At 44.1% G+C, this 17,305-nt stretch overlaps 1 protein-coding gene across 1 annotated transcript in view; it reads right to left on the bottom strand.

The window, feature by feature from the left end:
• Positions 1-17,305, bottom strand: part of ABCC11 (ATP binding cassette subfamily C member 11) — a 93,074-nt gene that overhangs the window by 43,358 nt on the left and 32,411 nt on the right. Inside the window, exons 7-11 of the mRNA XM_005691954.3 lie at positions 14,921-15,094; positions 12,819-12,966; positions 12,520-12,668; positions 5,242-5,349; positions 271-531 (exon numbers count right to left, since the gene is read on the bottom strand). Coding sequence (XP_005692011.1) covers positions 271-531; positions 5,242-5,349; positions 12,520-12,668; positions 12,819-12,966; positions 14,921-15,094 — 840 coding nt within the window. The remainder of the gene's footprint in view (positions 1-270; positions 532-5,241; positions 5,350-12,519; positions 12,669-12,818; positions 12,967-14,920; positions 15,095-17,305) is intronic.

The raw sequence follows: 17,305 nt of genomic DNA, 5'->3' as shown, positions 1-17,305 counted from the left end.
AGACCAGCGAACATACAGCTTGCTATTCTAGGTCATGCTATTACAAAACAGTTTAGATGATCAACTGATTTACACTTAAGTATGAAAGACTTCGTATTTGCCCTCCATGGAAGTTTTCTTTGTCTTTCTATGGAAAATTTCTATTTTACAGGGAGATCTTGGAGAGGGCAGTTTTTAGCCAAGGAAATGGTGGTGTGTGAGGCCAATCTCCCGGTCTTCGGCCCTAAAAGTCTGGCCACCAGCCCGCCTGCTTGGACCAGATGAGGGTACCTTTGACACCGCCAGGTTTATCTTGTGCAACTCTGGGCCCCGGGTGTCCCCTTGATCCTCTGGCTCAAGGCCACCCAGGGGTGGCTGAGCTCTGGTCATCCCCTCAGGAGTGTATCTGTTCTTCTCCACCTCCAAGGCTCCATTGACGATCCCAGGGCAAGTCTTTCTCCATGACAATGTGGCCTCCTCTAAAACCACTGGTTTGCTGGGGTCTTCCAATGCCTTAACATATATGACAGGGCTCTCTTGGAGAAAAAATTTCTGTACAGATAAAAAAAAAAAGAAAAGGAAGCAGGGAGGAATTTAGTTCTTTAGTCCAGTAGGAACACATACCCATTTTACTGGCTTGCCAACTGGTCTGATTTATGAACTTTTAATAAACCGAGAAGTCTGAAGAACCACCATCAATTAGAAGAAGCTAGCTTTTGCTGGTGAAAATTCCACATCAGGGTTTTCCAAATCTCAGACTACTGGGCTGTTCTTTCACGTTTGTACCCTTCCTGTACTATGAGTTCTTTTCCATTTTACTTAACATTAACTAGTGACATAGCCTGGTGGGCTGCAGTCCATGGGGTCGCTAAGAGTCGGACACGACTGAGTGACCTCACTTTCACTTTTCACTTTCATGCATTGGAGAGGGAAATGGCACCCCACTCCAGTGTTCTTGCCTGGAGAATCCCAGGGACGGGGGAGCCTGGTGGGCTGCCGTCTATGGGGTCGCACAGAGTCGGACACGACTGAAGCGACTTAGCAGCAGCAGCAGCAGTGACATAACCTACATTAGCCTCATTACTTAAGTGGTAAGAGCTGTTGAAACATAATACTGATGTGTGGTTTTTCTCATTAACTTTCATTTCTAAGTATTAAAAGTAAAAAGGTCTGTCCAGGCACGACTGTGCAAAATGCTGTTTGGGTCATATATTTCAAAATGTATTGGCAGGTCACTTTTCTCCACACCTCCATCTCACTGTCTGCAAGAAATAAGAGTTGAACTGCAAGAATTCTAGCACCAAAAAAAGGTGAGTGGGAAGTATGATCTCACTGATCAAATTACATTTGCATCTCTCCACCAGGGCATGCTCAGAAAGAGATCTAGAAAGACACTTGCAGACATTTTGGACAATTGATTTTGTCTCTCCGTAGTAAATGCTGAGCAATCTTTATTTTCTATATCTTTTGGCCTTGTCTGAATCTTTGCAAAGAGTGTATAGCATTTCACAAAAACACCACAAAAAGCTATTTTCAGAGGAATAAAAGAAATTATGCCACATGTAGCAATATGGATGGACCTAGAGATTATCATACCAAGTGAAGAAAATCCAGAATCTAAAAAGGAAAAAAGATACAAATGAATTTTATTTACAAAACAGAAACAGACTCACAGACTTGGAAAACAAATGTACTGTCGCTAAAGGAGAAAGGTAGAGGGAGGGATAAATTAGGAGTTTGGAATTAACAGATACATACTACTCTATTTAAAATAGATGATCAACAAGGACCTATTGTATAACACAGGGAACTCTACTCAATATTCTGTAATAACCTATACAGGAAAATAATTTGAAAAAGAATGTGTGTGTATATATATACATATATATATATATCACTTTGCTATATCCATGAAACCAATACAACATTGTAAATCAATTATACTCTAACATAAAATAAAATTTAGAAAAAAAGGTAGTTTGTTTATTTTTAAAAATTGAACCTCAGGTACATTGAAATGAATTAACTATAATATTTGGGTCAAGGCTTACAGTCATCAGCAGGAACTGCATGGCCCACTTTATTTCATTTAGCTAGTTGGGCATTTACTCATATAGCAATTTTTTAATAACATACTGAATATCTGTGAGCCCACCAGTGGACCCAGGAGCCATGACTTTTATCGATCAATGGGGTCCTTCCCCAGCTCATCCTCCGGCTTGGTGGGACAAATAAACCCCCTCTTTCCAAGCCCTCCCCTTGGGCAAACACTGTCCCCAGATTTGTGGTTTTCATTCCCTTGCTTTAAAAAAAAAAAGCACACTGCCTTAATGTGTCAGTATAACAAGCACACACCTGGACATGAATCGACACCAACAAACTGGGTTATGGGGTGACCCCCAAATGCTCTCAGCAAATTCTCAGTCTGTAACTTTAATGATGCCACTCAGTGACTTTTCATTTCTTATTATTATTTTTTTAATAACCAGTGCAAAGGAAAAGGTGGTCTGGAGGGCTGCCTACCACAGGGCCTTGCCCGGAGCCCCAGTGTGCAGCCTCGGCAGCACCTAGCAGCCAGCTTGCCTCCTACCTGTGGCCACCTGCATGGAGGCAGCCTTCCTGAGGGCCTGCAGCTTTCTTCTCCCTGCCCCACCCACAAGGTGACTCCTTAGTACAGCCCTGAGGGGAACAGAGGAGAAAGACTCTGGCCTTAGAGATCTCTCTTCCCCCTTCCAGTCTGAGGATCTCAAAGACAAAGGCCTATGCATCAGACAGAAAATGCAGATGACTGAAAAGAGGTCTTGAAGTGAAGGGACTTGGAGGGTTAGTACCTGTCCAGCGTAACAGCCCCAGCCCCTTGAGGCGCTGAGGAAGTGCAGCCCAGGGTCTGATATCTTAGCCCTCTCGCTGGTGTTTAGTAGCTAAGTCGTGTCTAATTCTTTGAGACCCACCATGGACTGCAGCATGCCAGGCTTCCCTGTCTTTCCCTATCTCCTGGAGTTTGCTCAAACTCATGTTCATTGAGTCAGTGATGCCATCCAACCATCTCATCCCAGTTGCCCGCTTCTGCTCCTGCCCTCAGTCTTTCCCAGCATCACAGTCTTTTCCAATGAGCTGGCTCTTCGCATCAGGTGGATAAAGTACTGGAGCTTCAGCTTCAGCATCAGTCCTTCTAATGAATATTTAGGGTTGATTTCCTGTAGGATTCACTGGTTTGATCTCCTTACAGTCCAAGGGATTCTCAAGAGTCTTCTCCAGCACCACAATTTGAAAGCATCAGTTCTTCGGTGCTCAGCCTTCTTTGTGTCCAACTCTGACATTTGTACACGGCTACTGGAAAAACCGTAGCTTTGCCCTGACCCTCCCCTTCCAGCCTCCTCCTCTTCTGCCAGCATCCCTACCCACCCTCTGGGCCCAGGCTGTAGCCTCCTCATCTCCTGCAGGTAGAAACAGGCATGGAAGCGGAGGGCAGGAGAACTCCTCCAGTGGGGAGGAGGAGGCAGAAGGGGCCCCAACAGCTGAAGCTGAGAAGTTAGGGAGCTCCTGAGGCTGTTGATAAGTCAAGAACTAGTGTTACTCGGACAAGACAAGTTAATTCCAGCCTCAGGGCTTTTGTACCGGCTGTCCTCTCTGCTCTGTTATTATCACTCAACTCAAACCTCTCCTTGGGAGAGATCCGTCCCTGGCCGCTGTGGCCCCAGCCCTCCCCAGCATGCACTCCAGAATATCACTCTGCTTTATTGGCACCACAGCCCTTCACATGAGCTAATGTTATCTTCTCGGATGGTTAATTCACTTGTACATCACCTGTTTCCAATACCAGATTACGTTATAGAAAAGAACTGACTCCATATTGGATCTTCTTCTTTGACTTTAACCTTTGCTCCCCATTGCTTTTATCCACTAAAACGGTACTGCTCGTACATAATGGCCTGCCTCAGGGGACCCTGCCCTTCTGCTTGAATGTTTAACCAGAATGCCTTTGTTCAGGACTGTGTCCACCTGTGGATGGCTACAGGAAGGAAAAAATTAACACATCTCCTTCCCAAGGCTGGCCATGCCAGGAGATATTTGTAAAACCAATGGTCTTTTTTACTTCCTCACCTCCCCTCATCTCTGTTCTATAAAAGAACCTGGCATCCAGACCCCCATAGGATGGTTATTTTGAGACATTATTCTGACATCTTTTCAGTCTGCCAACTTTCCAAATAAGTTGTATTCCTTGCCTCAACACCTTGTCTCTTGATTAATTGGCCTGTCGTGTGGTGAGCAGAGTGAGCCTGGACTTGGCAACAATTATAACCCTCTGAGAGCAGGAGCCATACAGTCATTCTCACTGTGGTGTTCTCCATGACGAGTATTCATTATTTTTCTTTGTTTGTTTTTTCTTTTAAGCCACGTGTGACTTGTAGGATCTAAGTTCCCTGCCAGGGATTGAATCAGAGCAACAGCAGTGAAAGTGTAGAGTCTTAACCACTGGACTGCCAGGAAACTTCTTGCTAATTTTTTTTTTTTAAAATAAGTGTATGAGTGAATGGATGATGTAGATTGGGGACTGCACACATTTAGGAGAGATGACTATGAAATGTTTTTAGAAATTGGTTTAGATGAGAGTTTTTCAACTTCGATGCCTATAGGGACAAGACCAGAAAGGTAAAGAAGTGAAGTAAACCATTGCTGAGATGATGAATGGAAAGTAAGCCCCAGGCCTGGAAGTGTGCGATGGCATGGTGGAGGCTGCAGCAAACTCCACCTGAATTCCCTGACTACATGAGGGGCAGCTACCACCTCGGCTAGAGCTGCTGTGGCCACAGAATAATGTGGGTCCACTATTGCCAGATCTTCTGATTATTCAAGAAAATCCAGAAATCTGAGTTTTTAATATACAATTTCCGGTTTTTTAAATGCCAGCAACAGATGCAATTTTTAAAAAACCAAAACGATCATGGTAACTCTACCCACGCCTGAACAGGGTCTGCAGGTCAAACAACATCTGGCTGAGATGTGGTTTGGATCCATGTCCTAGAATGTCCTTGGGGCCTGGGAACTAGCCTGACTCATCTGTCTTCCCAGCCCCACACCACCCTGAGCACAGGAGATTACCGAGTTAGATGGATTAGCAATCCTACTACTGGTTAGTCCCTCTCCATCTAGGCTGGACTCTGCCTGGCCTGGGGTCACACTCAGGAGGAACGGCATGGGGCTGAAGGCCCATGAGAACACGGAGTAAAGGGCTGCATGGTCAGACCTCTGGCCACTCACCTTGAACCTGTCGGCGGCAGACACGGAGTTTGTGAGGCCTTTGACTGCGAAGGGTGTGAAGAACACCAACAGCCGCATGGGACTCAAGGTGGCAACGGTGGTGAAGGCCTGGATGAGGCAGAGAGGAGGCAGTGAGTGTCTCGACACTGTCCTGCTCCCCCTCCCAAGGAAGACCCCATCCCGGAGTTTCAAGCTGCAAAGCCAGACCTGCAGCTTCCAGTAAGCAGGTTCTTCATTTGGTATTTCGGGACGACTAGGAAAAGTGGGGAAGAGCACTTATCTTAAAGTCACTGAGTGAAGGCCTGGTTGCGTTTATAGCTTAGCACTGGATAATTCCTTAACTCAGACAGGTCACTCCCACCACAGTTTCCCCATTGGCAAAATGCCCCAAATCCTGACCATGGTACAGGAATAGTTGGGAAACACTGAAAAATTACCCAGAGAGCTACCAGTGACATAGCTTTGAACTATTACTGTTGTTAAAAGAGATTAATCTCCAAAATATACGAACAGCTCATGCAGCTCAATAAAAGAAAAAAAATCAAAAAATAAGCAGATCTAAACAGACATTTCTCCAAAGAACACAGACAGATGACCGGAAAAAAAAAAAAAAAAAAAAACACCATGAAAAGATGTTCAACACTATTAATTATTAGAGAAATGCAAATCAAAAACTACAATGAGGTATCACCTCACACTGGTCACAATGGCCATAATAAAAAAATCTACAAACAATAAATGCTAGACAGAGTGTGGAGAAGAGGGAACCCTCTTGCAGTATTGGTTGGAATGAAAATTGATACAGCCACATTGGAGAACAGCATGGAAGTTCCTTGAAAAAACTAAGAATAAAACTACCATATGACCCAGCAATCCTACTACTAGGCACATACCCTGAGGAAACCAAAACTGAAAAAGACACGTGTACCCCCAATGTTCATTGCAGCTCTGTTTATAACAGCTAGGACATGGAGGCAGCCCAGATGTCCATCAGCAGACGAATGGATAAAGAAGCTGTGGGACATATTTACAATGGAGTGTTCAGTTCAGTTCAGTTCAGTCGCTCAGTCGTGTCCGACTGTTTGCGACCCCATGAATCGCAGCACACCAGGTCTCCCTGTCCATGACCAACCCCCGCAGTGCACTCAGATTCACGTCCATTGAGTCAGTGATGCCATCCAGCCATCTCATCCTCTGTCGTCCCCTTCTCCTCCTGCCCCCAATCCCTCCCAGCATCAAAGTCTTTTCCAATGAGTCAACTCTTCGCATGAGGTGGCCAAAGTATTGGAGTTTCAGCTTTAGCATCAGTCCTTCCAAAGAAATCCCAGGACTGATCTCCTTCAGAATGGACTGGTTGGATCTCCTTGCAGTCCAAGGGACTCGCAAGAGTCCTCCAACACCACAGTTCAAAAGCATCCATTCTTCGGCACTCAGCTTTCTTCACAGTCCAACTCTCACATCCATACATGACTACTGGAAAAACCATAGCCTTGACTAGGCGGACCTTAGTCGGCAAAGTAATGTCTCTGCTTTTGAATATGCTATCTAGGTTGGTCATAACTTTTCTTCCAAGGAGTAAGTGTCTTTTAATTTTATGGCTGCAGTCACCATGTGCAGTGATTTTGGAGCCCCCCAAAATAAAGTCTGACACTGTTTCTACTGTTTCCCCATCTATTTCCCATGAAGTGATGGGACCAGATGCCATGATCTTTGTTTTCTGAATGTTGATCTTTAAGTCAACTTTTTCACTCTCCACTTTCACTTTCATCAAGAGGCTTTTGAGTTCCTCTTCACTTTCTGCCATAAGGGTGGTGTCATCTGCATATCTGAGATTATTGATGTTTCTCCTGGCAATCTTGATTCCAGCTTGTGTTTCTTCCAGCCCAGCGTTTCTCATGATGTACTCTGCATAGAAGTTAAATAAGCAGGGTGACAATATACAGCCTTGACGCACTCCTTTTCCTATTTGGAACCAGTCTGTTGTTCCACGTCCAGTTCTAACTGTTGCTTCCTGATCTACATACAGTTCTCAAGAGGCAGGTCAAGTGGTCTGGTATTCCCATCTCTCTCAGAATTTTCCACAGTTTATTGTGATCCACACAGTCAAAGGCTTTGGCATAGTCAATAAAGCAGAAATAGATGTTTTTCTGGAGCTCTCTTGCTTTTTCCATGATCCAGCGGATGTTGGCAATTTGATCTCTGGTCCCTCTGCCTTTTCTAAAACCAGCTTGAACATCAGGAAATTCACAGTTCACATATTGCTGAAGCCTGGTTTGGAGAACTTTGAGCATTACTTTACTAGCGTGTGAGATGAGTGCAATTGTGTGGTAGTTTGAGCATTCTTTGGCATTGCCTTTCTTTGGGATTGGAATGAAAACAGCCCTTTTCCAGTCCTGTGGCCACTGCTGAGTTTTCCAAATTTGCTGGCATATTGAGTGCAGCACTTTCACAGCATCATCTTTCAGGATTTGAAATAGCTCAACTGGAATTCCATCACCTCCACTAGCTTTGTTCATAGTGATGCTTTCTAAGGCCCACTTGGCTTCACATTCCAGGATGTCTGGCTCTGAATGTTACTTAGCCATAAAAAAGAACACATTTGAGAGTCAGTCCTCATGAGGTGAATGAACCTAGAACCTAGTATACAGAGTGAAGTAAGTCAGAAAGAGAAAAACAATTATGGTATACTAATGCATATACATGGAATCTAGAAAGATGGTACTGATGAACCTATTTGCACAGCAGCAGTAAAGATACATTGAGACCAGACTTACGGACAGATGGAGAGGGAAGAAGGAGAGGGTGGGAGGTATGGAGAGACTAACATGGAAACATACATTACCAAGTGCAAAATAGATAGCCAATGGGAATTTGTTGTATGACTCATGGAACTCAAGCTGGGGCTCTGTAACAACCTAGAGGGGTGGGATGGGGACAGATGTTGGAGGGATGTTCAAGCGAGAAGGGACATGGATAAACCTATGGCTGATTCATGTTGATCTTTGGTAGAAACAAATGTAATACTGTAAAGCAATTATCCTTCAATTAAAAATAAATAAATCAAAAAATCTATAAAAAATAATGCTGGAGAGGGTGTAGAGAAAAGGGAATCCTCCTATATTGTTGGTGAGAATGTAAATTAGTACAACCATTATGGAGAACAATATGGAGGTTCCTTAAATATATATATATATTTATACAATTCATGACATTGTACAGGAGACAGGGATCAAGACCATTCCCATGGAAAAGAAATGCAAAAAAGCAAAATGGATGTCTGGGGAGGGCTTACAAATAAATGTGAAAAGAAGAGAAGCAGAAAGCAAAGGAGAAAAGGAAAGATATAAGCATGTGAATGCAGAGGTCGAAAGAATAGCAAGGAGAGATAAGAAAGCCTTCCTCAGTGATCAATGCAAAGATATGGAGGAAAACAACAAAATGGGAAAGACTGGAGATCTCTTCAAGAAAATTAGAGATACCAAGGGAACATTTCATGCAAAGATGGGCTGAATAAAGGACAGAAATGGTATGGACCTAACAGAAGCAGAAGATATTAAGAAGAGGTAGCAAGAATACACAAAAGAACTGTACAAAAGAGATCTTCACAACTGAGATAACCACGATGGTGTGATCACTCACCTAGAGCCAGACATCCTGGAATGTGAAGCCAAGTGGGCCTTAGAAAGCATCACTACGAACAAAGCTAGTGGGGGTGAAGGAATTCCAGTTGTGCTATTTCAAATCCTGAAACATGATGCTGTGAAAGTGCTGCACTCAATATGCCAGCAAATTTAGAAAACTCAGCAGGGGCCACAGGACTGGAAAAGGTCAGTTTTCATTCCAATCCCAAAGAAAGGCAATGCCAAAGAATGCTCAAAGTACCGCACAATTGCGCTCATGGTAACCCACTCCAGTGTTCTTTCCTGGAGAATCCTAGGGATGGGAGAGCCTGGTGGGCTGCCATCTATGGGGTCACGCAGAGTCGGACACGACTGAAGTGACTTAGCAGCAGCAGCATCACACGCTAGTAAAGGAATGCTCAAAATTCTCCAAGCCAGGCTTCAGCAATACATGAAACGTGAACTTCCAGATGTTCAAGCTGGTTTTAGAAAAGGCAGAGGGACCAGAGACCAAATTGCCAACATCCGCTGGATCATGGAAAAAGCAAGAGAGTTCCAGAAAAACATCTATTTCTGCTTTATTGACTATGCCAAAGCCTTTGACTGTGTGGATCACAATAAACTGTGGAAAATTCTGAGAGAGATGGGAATACCAGACCACCTGACCTGCCTCTTGAGAAACCTGGATGCAGGTCAGGAAGCAACAGTTAGAACTGGACATGGAACAACAGACTGGTTCCAAATAGGAAAAGGAGTGCGTCAAGGCTGTATATTGTCACCCTGCTTATTTAACTTCTATGCAGAGTACATCATGAGAAACGCTGGGCTGGAAGAAACACAAGCTGGAATCAAGATTGCCAGGAGAAATATCAATAATCTCAGATATGCGATGACACCACCCTTATGGCAGAAAGTGAAGAGGAATTAAAAAGCCTCTCGATGGAAGTGAAAGAGGAGACTGAAAAAAGTTAGCTTAAAGCTCAGAAAACGAAGATCATGCATCTGGTCCCATCACTTCATGGGAAATAGATGGGGAAACAGTGGAAAGCGTGTCAGACTTTACTTTTGGGGGCTCCAAAATCACTGCACATGGTGATTGCAGCCATGAAATGAAAAGACACTTACTCCTTGGAAGGAAAGTTATGACCAACCTAGATAGCATATTCAAAAGCAGAGACATTACTTTGCCAACAAAGATCTGTCTAGTCAAGGCTATGGTTTTTCCAGTGGTCATGTATGGATGTGAGAGTTGGACCGTAAAGAAAGTTGAGTGCCGAAGAATTGATGCTTTTGAACTGTGGTGTTGGAGGACTCTTGCGAGTCCCTTGGACTACAAGGAGATCCAACCAGTCCATCCTAAAGGAGATCAGTCCTGGGATTTCTTTAGAAGGACTGATGCTAAAGCTGAAACTCCAATACTTTGGCCACCTCATGCGAAGAGTTGACTCATTGGAAAAGACTTTGATGCTGGGAGGGATTGGGGGCAGGAGGAGAAGGGGACGACAGAGGATGAGATGGCTGGATGGCATCACTGACTCAATGGACATGAGTTTGGGTGAACTCCAGGAGTTGGTAATGGACAGGGATGCCTGGCGTGCTGCGATTCATGGGGTCGCAAAGAGTCGGACACGACTGAGCGACTGAACTGAACTGAACTGAACATAGACAGTAGCCCACCAGGCTCCCCCGTCCCTGGGATTCTCCAGGCAAGAACACTGGAGTGGGTCGTCATTTCCTTCTCTAATGCATGAAAGTGAAAATTGAAAGGGAAGTTGCTCAGTCATGTCCAACTCTTAGCGACCCCATGGACTGCAGCCCACCAGGCTCCTCCGTCATAGGAATTTCCAGGCAAGAGTACTGGAGTGGGGTGCCATTGCCTTCTCCAAACTGATATATATATATATATACCATATTTCCCAGCAATCCTACTCCTGGGCATATATTCAGAGAAAATGATAATTTGAAAAGATATGTACACCGCAATATTCATGGAAGCACTATTCACAATAGCCAAGACATGGAAGCAACCTAAACGTCCAGTGACAGATGAATAAAGAAGACGTGGTACATACATTCAATGGAATATGATTTAGCATAAAACAGAATGAAATAAGGCCATTAGCAGCAACACGGATGAATCTAGAGATTATCATCCTACGTGAATTAAGTCGGGTAGAGAAAGACAAACAGCATATGATATCATTTATATGTGGAATCTAATTTAAAATGGTACAGATGTACTTATTCACAAAACACAAACAGACTCACTGATCTCAAAATTAAACTTACGGTTTTCAAAGGGGAAGCGTGGGGGGAAGAGATAAATTAGGAAATTGAGATTAACATGTACACACTACTATATATAAAATAGATAACTAACAAGGACCCAGGGAACTCTACTCAATATTCTGTAATGAGCTATATAGGAAAAAAAATATGAAAAAGAATTGATATATCTGATTCACTTTGCTAACACAACATTGTAAATGAGCTATAATCCAATAAAAATTTAGAAAAGAAAGAAAAACTCCCTAAGCATCAAGCTTAATCCATGCCTCACCTTACCCTGTCAGGAGACCTTTCCTGACTGTAGCAAACCACCCTTGGTTCTCAGGATCCCAGAGAATGACCTCGGGAAGGTACCTTGGGAACCTTCCATTCAATTCATGCCGTTCATGCCCCGTCTCTACCCTCTTCTTGGTCCAGATGAACCTCCACTCCAACAGAGCTTTAGTCTAACCTTCAGTCAAACCTGGTGTGGTCTAAGTGCAGTGTGACCTTAAAGTTCCACTGAGCATTCTCCTTACACAGTCTTCCTACCACCCAACGACTCCCTGGGGTGTTCCTTGGTGTGTGCCAGGCTAGCAGAGGTGACTGCCATCTGGAGCACCAACAAGCCCTTGGCTGCAGACTGTCAAATGCACCTCTCTTGTTTCAGATGCAGGCTCCTGGGCTCTTTGGATGGATTCTAACCTCTCTAAGAGCTGTTTTGTGGTGGTGGTTGTTTAGCCACTAAGTCTTGTCCAATTCTTTGCGACCCCATGGACTGTAGTCCACCAGGTTCCTGTGTCCATGGGATTCCCCAAGCACGAATACTGGAGTGGGTTACCATTTCTTTCTCCAGAGGATCCTCCCAACCCAGGGGTCAAACTCATAGATTCTTTACCACTGAGCACCTGGGAAGCCTCTATAGTAGCACTCTGTCTTATGTCAAATAATCAAATTCCTAACCTTGAAAGGCAGCTGCTGCTCCCCAAGGCCAGGGTCAGACCACAAAAGAAAAGACAGAAGAAGCCAGACCTTTGCATTTAAAATGCATTTTCAGGGCCCTATCAAGATCAGAGGAGCTCCCCACTTCAGGATTTTCAACCTCAGCATCATCTGGGTTTTAACTACACATTTCACTTCCACTGCACCCAGAGATGACAATCTTTCCCCACCCCACTCCAGCCCCCACAGCTGCTATGCAGGGGATACCAGCTCCACATATGGACTGAAATGGAAGAAAGCTCAAGACCCTAACAGTCTGGAAAATCAAGATTCATTTGTATTATTCGTTTACAAAACCTCTAGATCTTTCGGGGGGCATGGCCTGGAAAAGGACACATGAGAAAACTCCCTATATATGAGGGAGGAAGCAAAGGACCCCAGCACTTACTACTGAAGTTGTGAGTTTCAGTCGTAAACCTGTGTGGGTGAGGAACAGCGATACTACAGATAAGGAGGGGGCTAGGAACAAGATGACTGTGGTCAGGCTCTGGATAAACCCACACTTCTCCAAGAGCTTTGTTTCCTTTTTTCTGAGATCTGGAAAATTCAAAATGAAGAAATGAATCACAAGAACATTCTTCCAGGAGCATAGATCAAGCCCCAGAAGATGAAAGAATCCCCAGAAGGTGAAAGGCTCAGTCCGCCATGACATCCCAGGCTCAGAGCAGAAAGCCAGGTATTCTGTACCTTTAATGACTTTTGTAAATGGCTTCTCCCAGGCGTACATTTTAATCAACTTAATGCTGGTGAGAACTTCACTGGTCATGCGGATGCGCTGGTCACTGACCTCTGATGTATGATTCTGTGACTCCACAATCTTTCTGGTCAGGAATACCTGCAGTGAGGATGCAGCAAGAGCATCTTTTACAAGGGCAGGAAAGTGCAGTCTGGCGTTAGTATGGAAACTGAGAGTACTTCCCAAGTCAGCCCCGCATGTGGACTGAATCCCTGGAGCTAATCCTGCACTCTCAGTTCCTGGTCCCCGCTGAAAGTCTGGAAGCCTCTCTGGGCCATCATGCCTCAAGACACCTGTCTCACACATCCTGGGGGGCTTTCTCTTCTGAGTTCCAAGCCAGGCTTTGGCTAACTAAACAGAAACATGACTCCTCTGCCTCTGGGAACCCTAAAGTGAAAGTAAAGTCACTCAGTCAAGTCCGACTCTTTGCGACCCCATGGACTGTAGCCCACCAGGCTCTTCAGTCCATGAAATTTTCCAGGCAAGAGTACTAAACCCTCTACAAATTACATCACATTTAAAAAAAAATTTTATTGAAGTATAGTTAATTTTTAGTGCTGTATTAATTTAAAAGACGCTTATTCCTTGGAAGAAAAGTTATGACCAACCTAGATAGTATATTCAAAAGCAGAGACATTACTTTGCCGACTAAGGTCCATCTAGTCAAGGCTATAGTTTTTCCAGTAGTCATGTATGGATGTGAGAGTTGGACTGTGAAGAAGGCTGAGCACCGAAGAATTAATGCTTTTGAACTGTGGTATTGGAGATGACTCTTGAGAGTCCCTTGGACTGCAAGGAGATCCAACCAGTCCATTCTGAAGGAGATCAGTCCTGGGATTTCTTTGGAAGGAATGATGCTAAAGCTGAACTCCAGTACTTTGGCCACCTCATGTGAAGAGTTGACTCATTGGAAAAGACTCTGATGCTGGGAGGGATTGGGGGCAGGAGGAGAAGGGGACGACAGAGGATGAGATGACTGGATGGCATCACTGACTCGATGGACGTGAGTCTGAGTGAACTCCAGGAGTTGGTGATGGACAGGGAGGCCTGGCGTGCTGCCATTCATGGGGTGGCAGAGTCGGACACAGCTGGGCGACTGAACTGAACTGAACTTCTCAGTACAGCAAAATGACTCCGTTATACATACATATATATATATATATATATATATATATATATATAAATAATTTTCCATTATGGTTTGTTACAGGATATTGAATATGGTCTCCTTGCTATGCGGTAGGACGGCTGCTGCTGCTGCTGCTGCTGCTAAGTCACTTCAGTCATGTCCAACTCTGTGCGACCCCAAAGATGGCAGTCCACCGGCAGCCTGGTGGCTCCCCCGTCCCTGGGATTCTCCAGGCAAGAACACTGGAGTGGGTTGCCATTTCCTTCTCCAATGCATGAAAGTGAAAAGCGAAAGTGAAGTCGCTCAGTCGTGTCTGACTCTTCGCGACCCCATGGGCTGCAGCCTACCAGGCTCCTGGAGGTCCATGGGATTTTCCAGGCAAGAGCACTGGAGTGGGTTGCCACTGCCTTCTCCATGCAATAGGACTACAATCACCTTTTGATTAGAGTGCCTGAACTGACAAAGGAAAACACTCCATTTCAATAAATCAGAGCACACAAATCCAAGAGTCACTTCCTGTTTTGCCCATTTATTTCAGCTGAATCTTTGGCAGCAAATTTGCTTCCCTTCCCCCATTAAACTGTGCCAATGTTCTATGCTGTCAGCTCTATTATACTAGCACATTCTGGGTAAAAGAGAAGGAACTCCACAGAGGATAGCTACTGAGGAAAGTCCGTGAAGCAGATCATCGCTCACAGAAACCCACGAGGGGGACCTCACCCATCAGATTCACTTCTTATTAATATTTATGAGGCCCCAGCATGGTGGCCAGAAAACCATTCGACGGAGGAATTGCCGCCGAAGCTCACTTGCAATAGAATGAGCAGTCAACAAGGGTCAGCCTTCCCACTCAAGCACCCCCAATCCCAGAGCCCTAAGAGTTCTGGGGAATGTCCAGCATCCAATGGGTGGCAAAGACATTACCTGCAGCGGCAAAAACAGAAGATAGCACAGCGTGGCAATGAGCGCTGTGGGCCCGAGAATGAAGCAAGAGGTAATGCTGCAGACTGTCAACAGTGAGCTGGTGAGCACGGCCAGGGGCCCGTAGTACACTCCCTCGAACAGGTAGTTTACGTCGCTGGTGAAGAAGCTAATGGCCTGTAAGACAAGAAGCCCGTGGACACAGGTGTCACCCCTCCAGTTCCCAGAAGAGGCTGCATGTGCGTGTGACAGGTGGCTTCGCCATGCCGTCTATGGGCCAGCAAGCTTGAGAGGCAGAGGTGGTAGAGTGGAGAGACACCCAGGTTCACAGGTCTCATGTCGCTAACTGTGTGACCCCGGACAAGTTACTTTGCCACTCTGAGCCTCCACCTGTAAAGCTGGAATGATTACACCTACTCCACATGGTTACTGTAAGAGTGTCAATGAGATAAATACCTGCACACATAGACTGCACCCAACGAACGTTACATTTTTGAACTATTGCTACTACTACTAATTAGCTACTGCTATTGCTACTACTACTAACATTGCTACTACTACTAATAGCCAGATTCCACAGAGTTGCTTCTAGTATTTTATTCCATTCCATTCCATTCCATTCATTCTAATAATAATACCTGCATTTTTTGGTGGGAGCTGAGTCTTTTTCTCCTTCTCCTTTCTCTTTTTTGCTATAGACTCTTCTGCCCACTCCCTCCCTCCCCAGCATGTACTGCCTAGTACATTGTATAAAAGCTGACATTCCAAGTCACAAAATATTTAAGGAATCAATTCGTTAATGTCTTTTGGAATTACCAACCTGAATTCCTAAGAAGTGGTTTTCTTTTCATTTTAACCCAGTCTCCTTCCAGTGCCCAGAATGTGTCCCAGGCTAAGCTTTAAAAAATTTTTAGTGTTGGGTGAGCATAACTTTGTACAGCCAGTTTGGAGGACAAGTTAACAGTATCTTTTAAAAACTAATAATTACACAAACCCCATGACTGTCACTTTGATTTCTCCATTGAGAAACACTCTGATGTGCTGGAGGAAGCACATATATAAGGATGCTGATTATAGCACTGCCCATAGCAGCAAACCCAGAAACATCCTAAATGTCCATTGGTGGGGGGAGGTTAAAGCACTCACTTAAGAAGTATTAGTTAATATTGGATCCTGGAGCACACTGTCAGTGTTGATGCCTCACGCTTGTCATTTATGGAACCACAGACATGTGACTCAGTCGCTCCGTGTCTCTGTTGCCTCATCAGTAAAATGGGAATAATAAAACAACCTACTTTATAGCGTTGATGTGAGAACTGAATGAGGTAGCGCATATAAAATATTTTCACACACTGAGAAGGCTATATGGCGGTGATAGAAATGGACAAAAGTGATCCACAGGTAAAAGCTACCAGTTATAAGATAAGTAAGTCCTGGGAATATAAGGCACAGCATGGTGATGACAGTTAAGAAAACTGTATTGTATACCTGGAAGTTGCTAAGAAAATAGATCTTAAAAATCCTCATCACAAGAAAAGTCTGTTAACTAAACTTATTGTGGCGACCACTTTGCAATACATGCATACATCAAATTGTGCTGTCTGCGTGCGTGCGTGCTAAATCACTTCAGTCGTGTCCGACTCTTTGCGACCATATGGACTGTAGCCCACCAGGCTCCTCTGTCCATGGGATTCTCCAGGCAAGAGTACTGGAGTGGGTTGCCATGCCCTCCTCCAGGGGATCTTCCCCACCCAGGAAAGACCCATGTCTCTCATGCCTCCTACATTGGCAGTTGGGATCTTTACCACTAACGCCACCTGAGAAGGCCCATTATGCTGTATATTTTGTACTAATACAAAGTTCTACATCAATTATATCATGGTAAAAAATGAAGAAAAGAGAAAGTGCTTTAATTATGAGTAAGCATCACTGAAAAGTAATGAGGAAGATCTAAATGTGCCAACATGGAAATTCAAGACATAGCGAGGAGAGAAGAAAAAACTGCAAAATGATGTCATGATGTAGTGCCACTGATGTAAAAATCTCACCCCAAAATACATATCTTACATTTTCTATTGGTAAAACCAAGTTGCAGGACTATGTAAAATGCAGTATGATTTATGCAAAAACATGCACACAAAATATATTATGTTTTCTATGGGTAATTCACATGTGTACCTAAATGTACTTTTAAAAGTTGGAAGGTGATGTTAGTTCAGGCATAGGAGGAGTGACCAGGTATAGGGGGTCATCTATACTATTTTTCCTATTTCTTTCCTAAGGAGAAAGTATTCAGGTGTGCTTTTTTTTAACTTTTTTTTCTATTGCTTTTTTAATTAAAATTTTTACAGTGTTATGTTAGTTTCTGCCAGAAATGTAAACTGATAC

The sequence above is a fragment of the Capra hircus genome, chromosome 18, assembly GCF_001704415.2.
Source record: "Capra hircus breed San Clemente chromosome 18, ASM170441v1, whole genome shotgun sequence".
In the NCBI taxonomy this organism is placed as follows: Eukaryota; Metazoa; Chordata; class Mammalia; order Artiodactyla; family Bovidae; genus Capra; species Capra hircus.
Note: the sequence above shows the minus strand (reverse complement) of the source record. Positions and strands in the feature narration are given on the sequence as shown.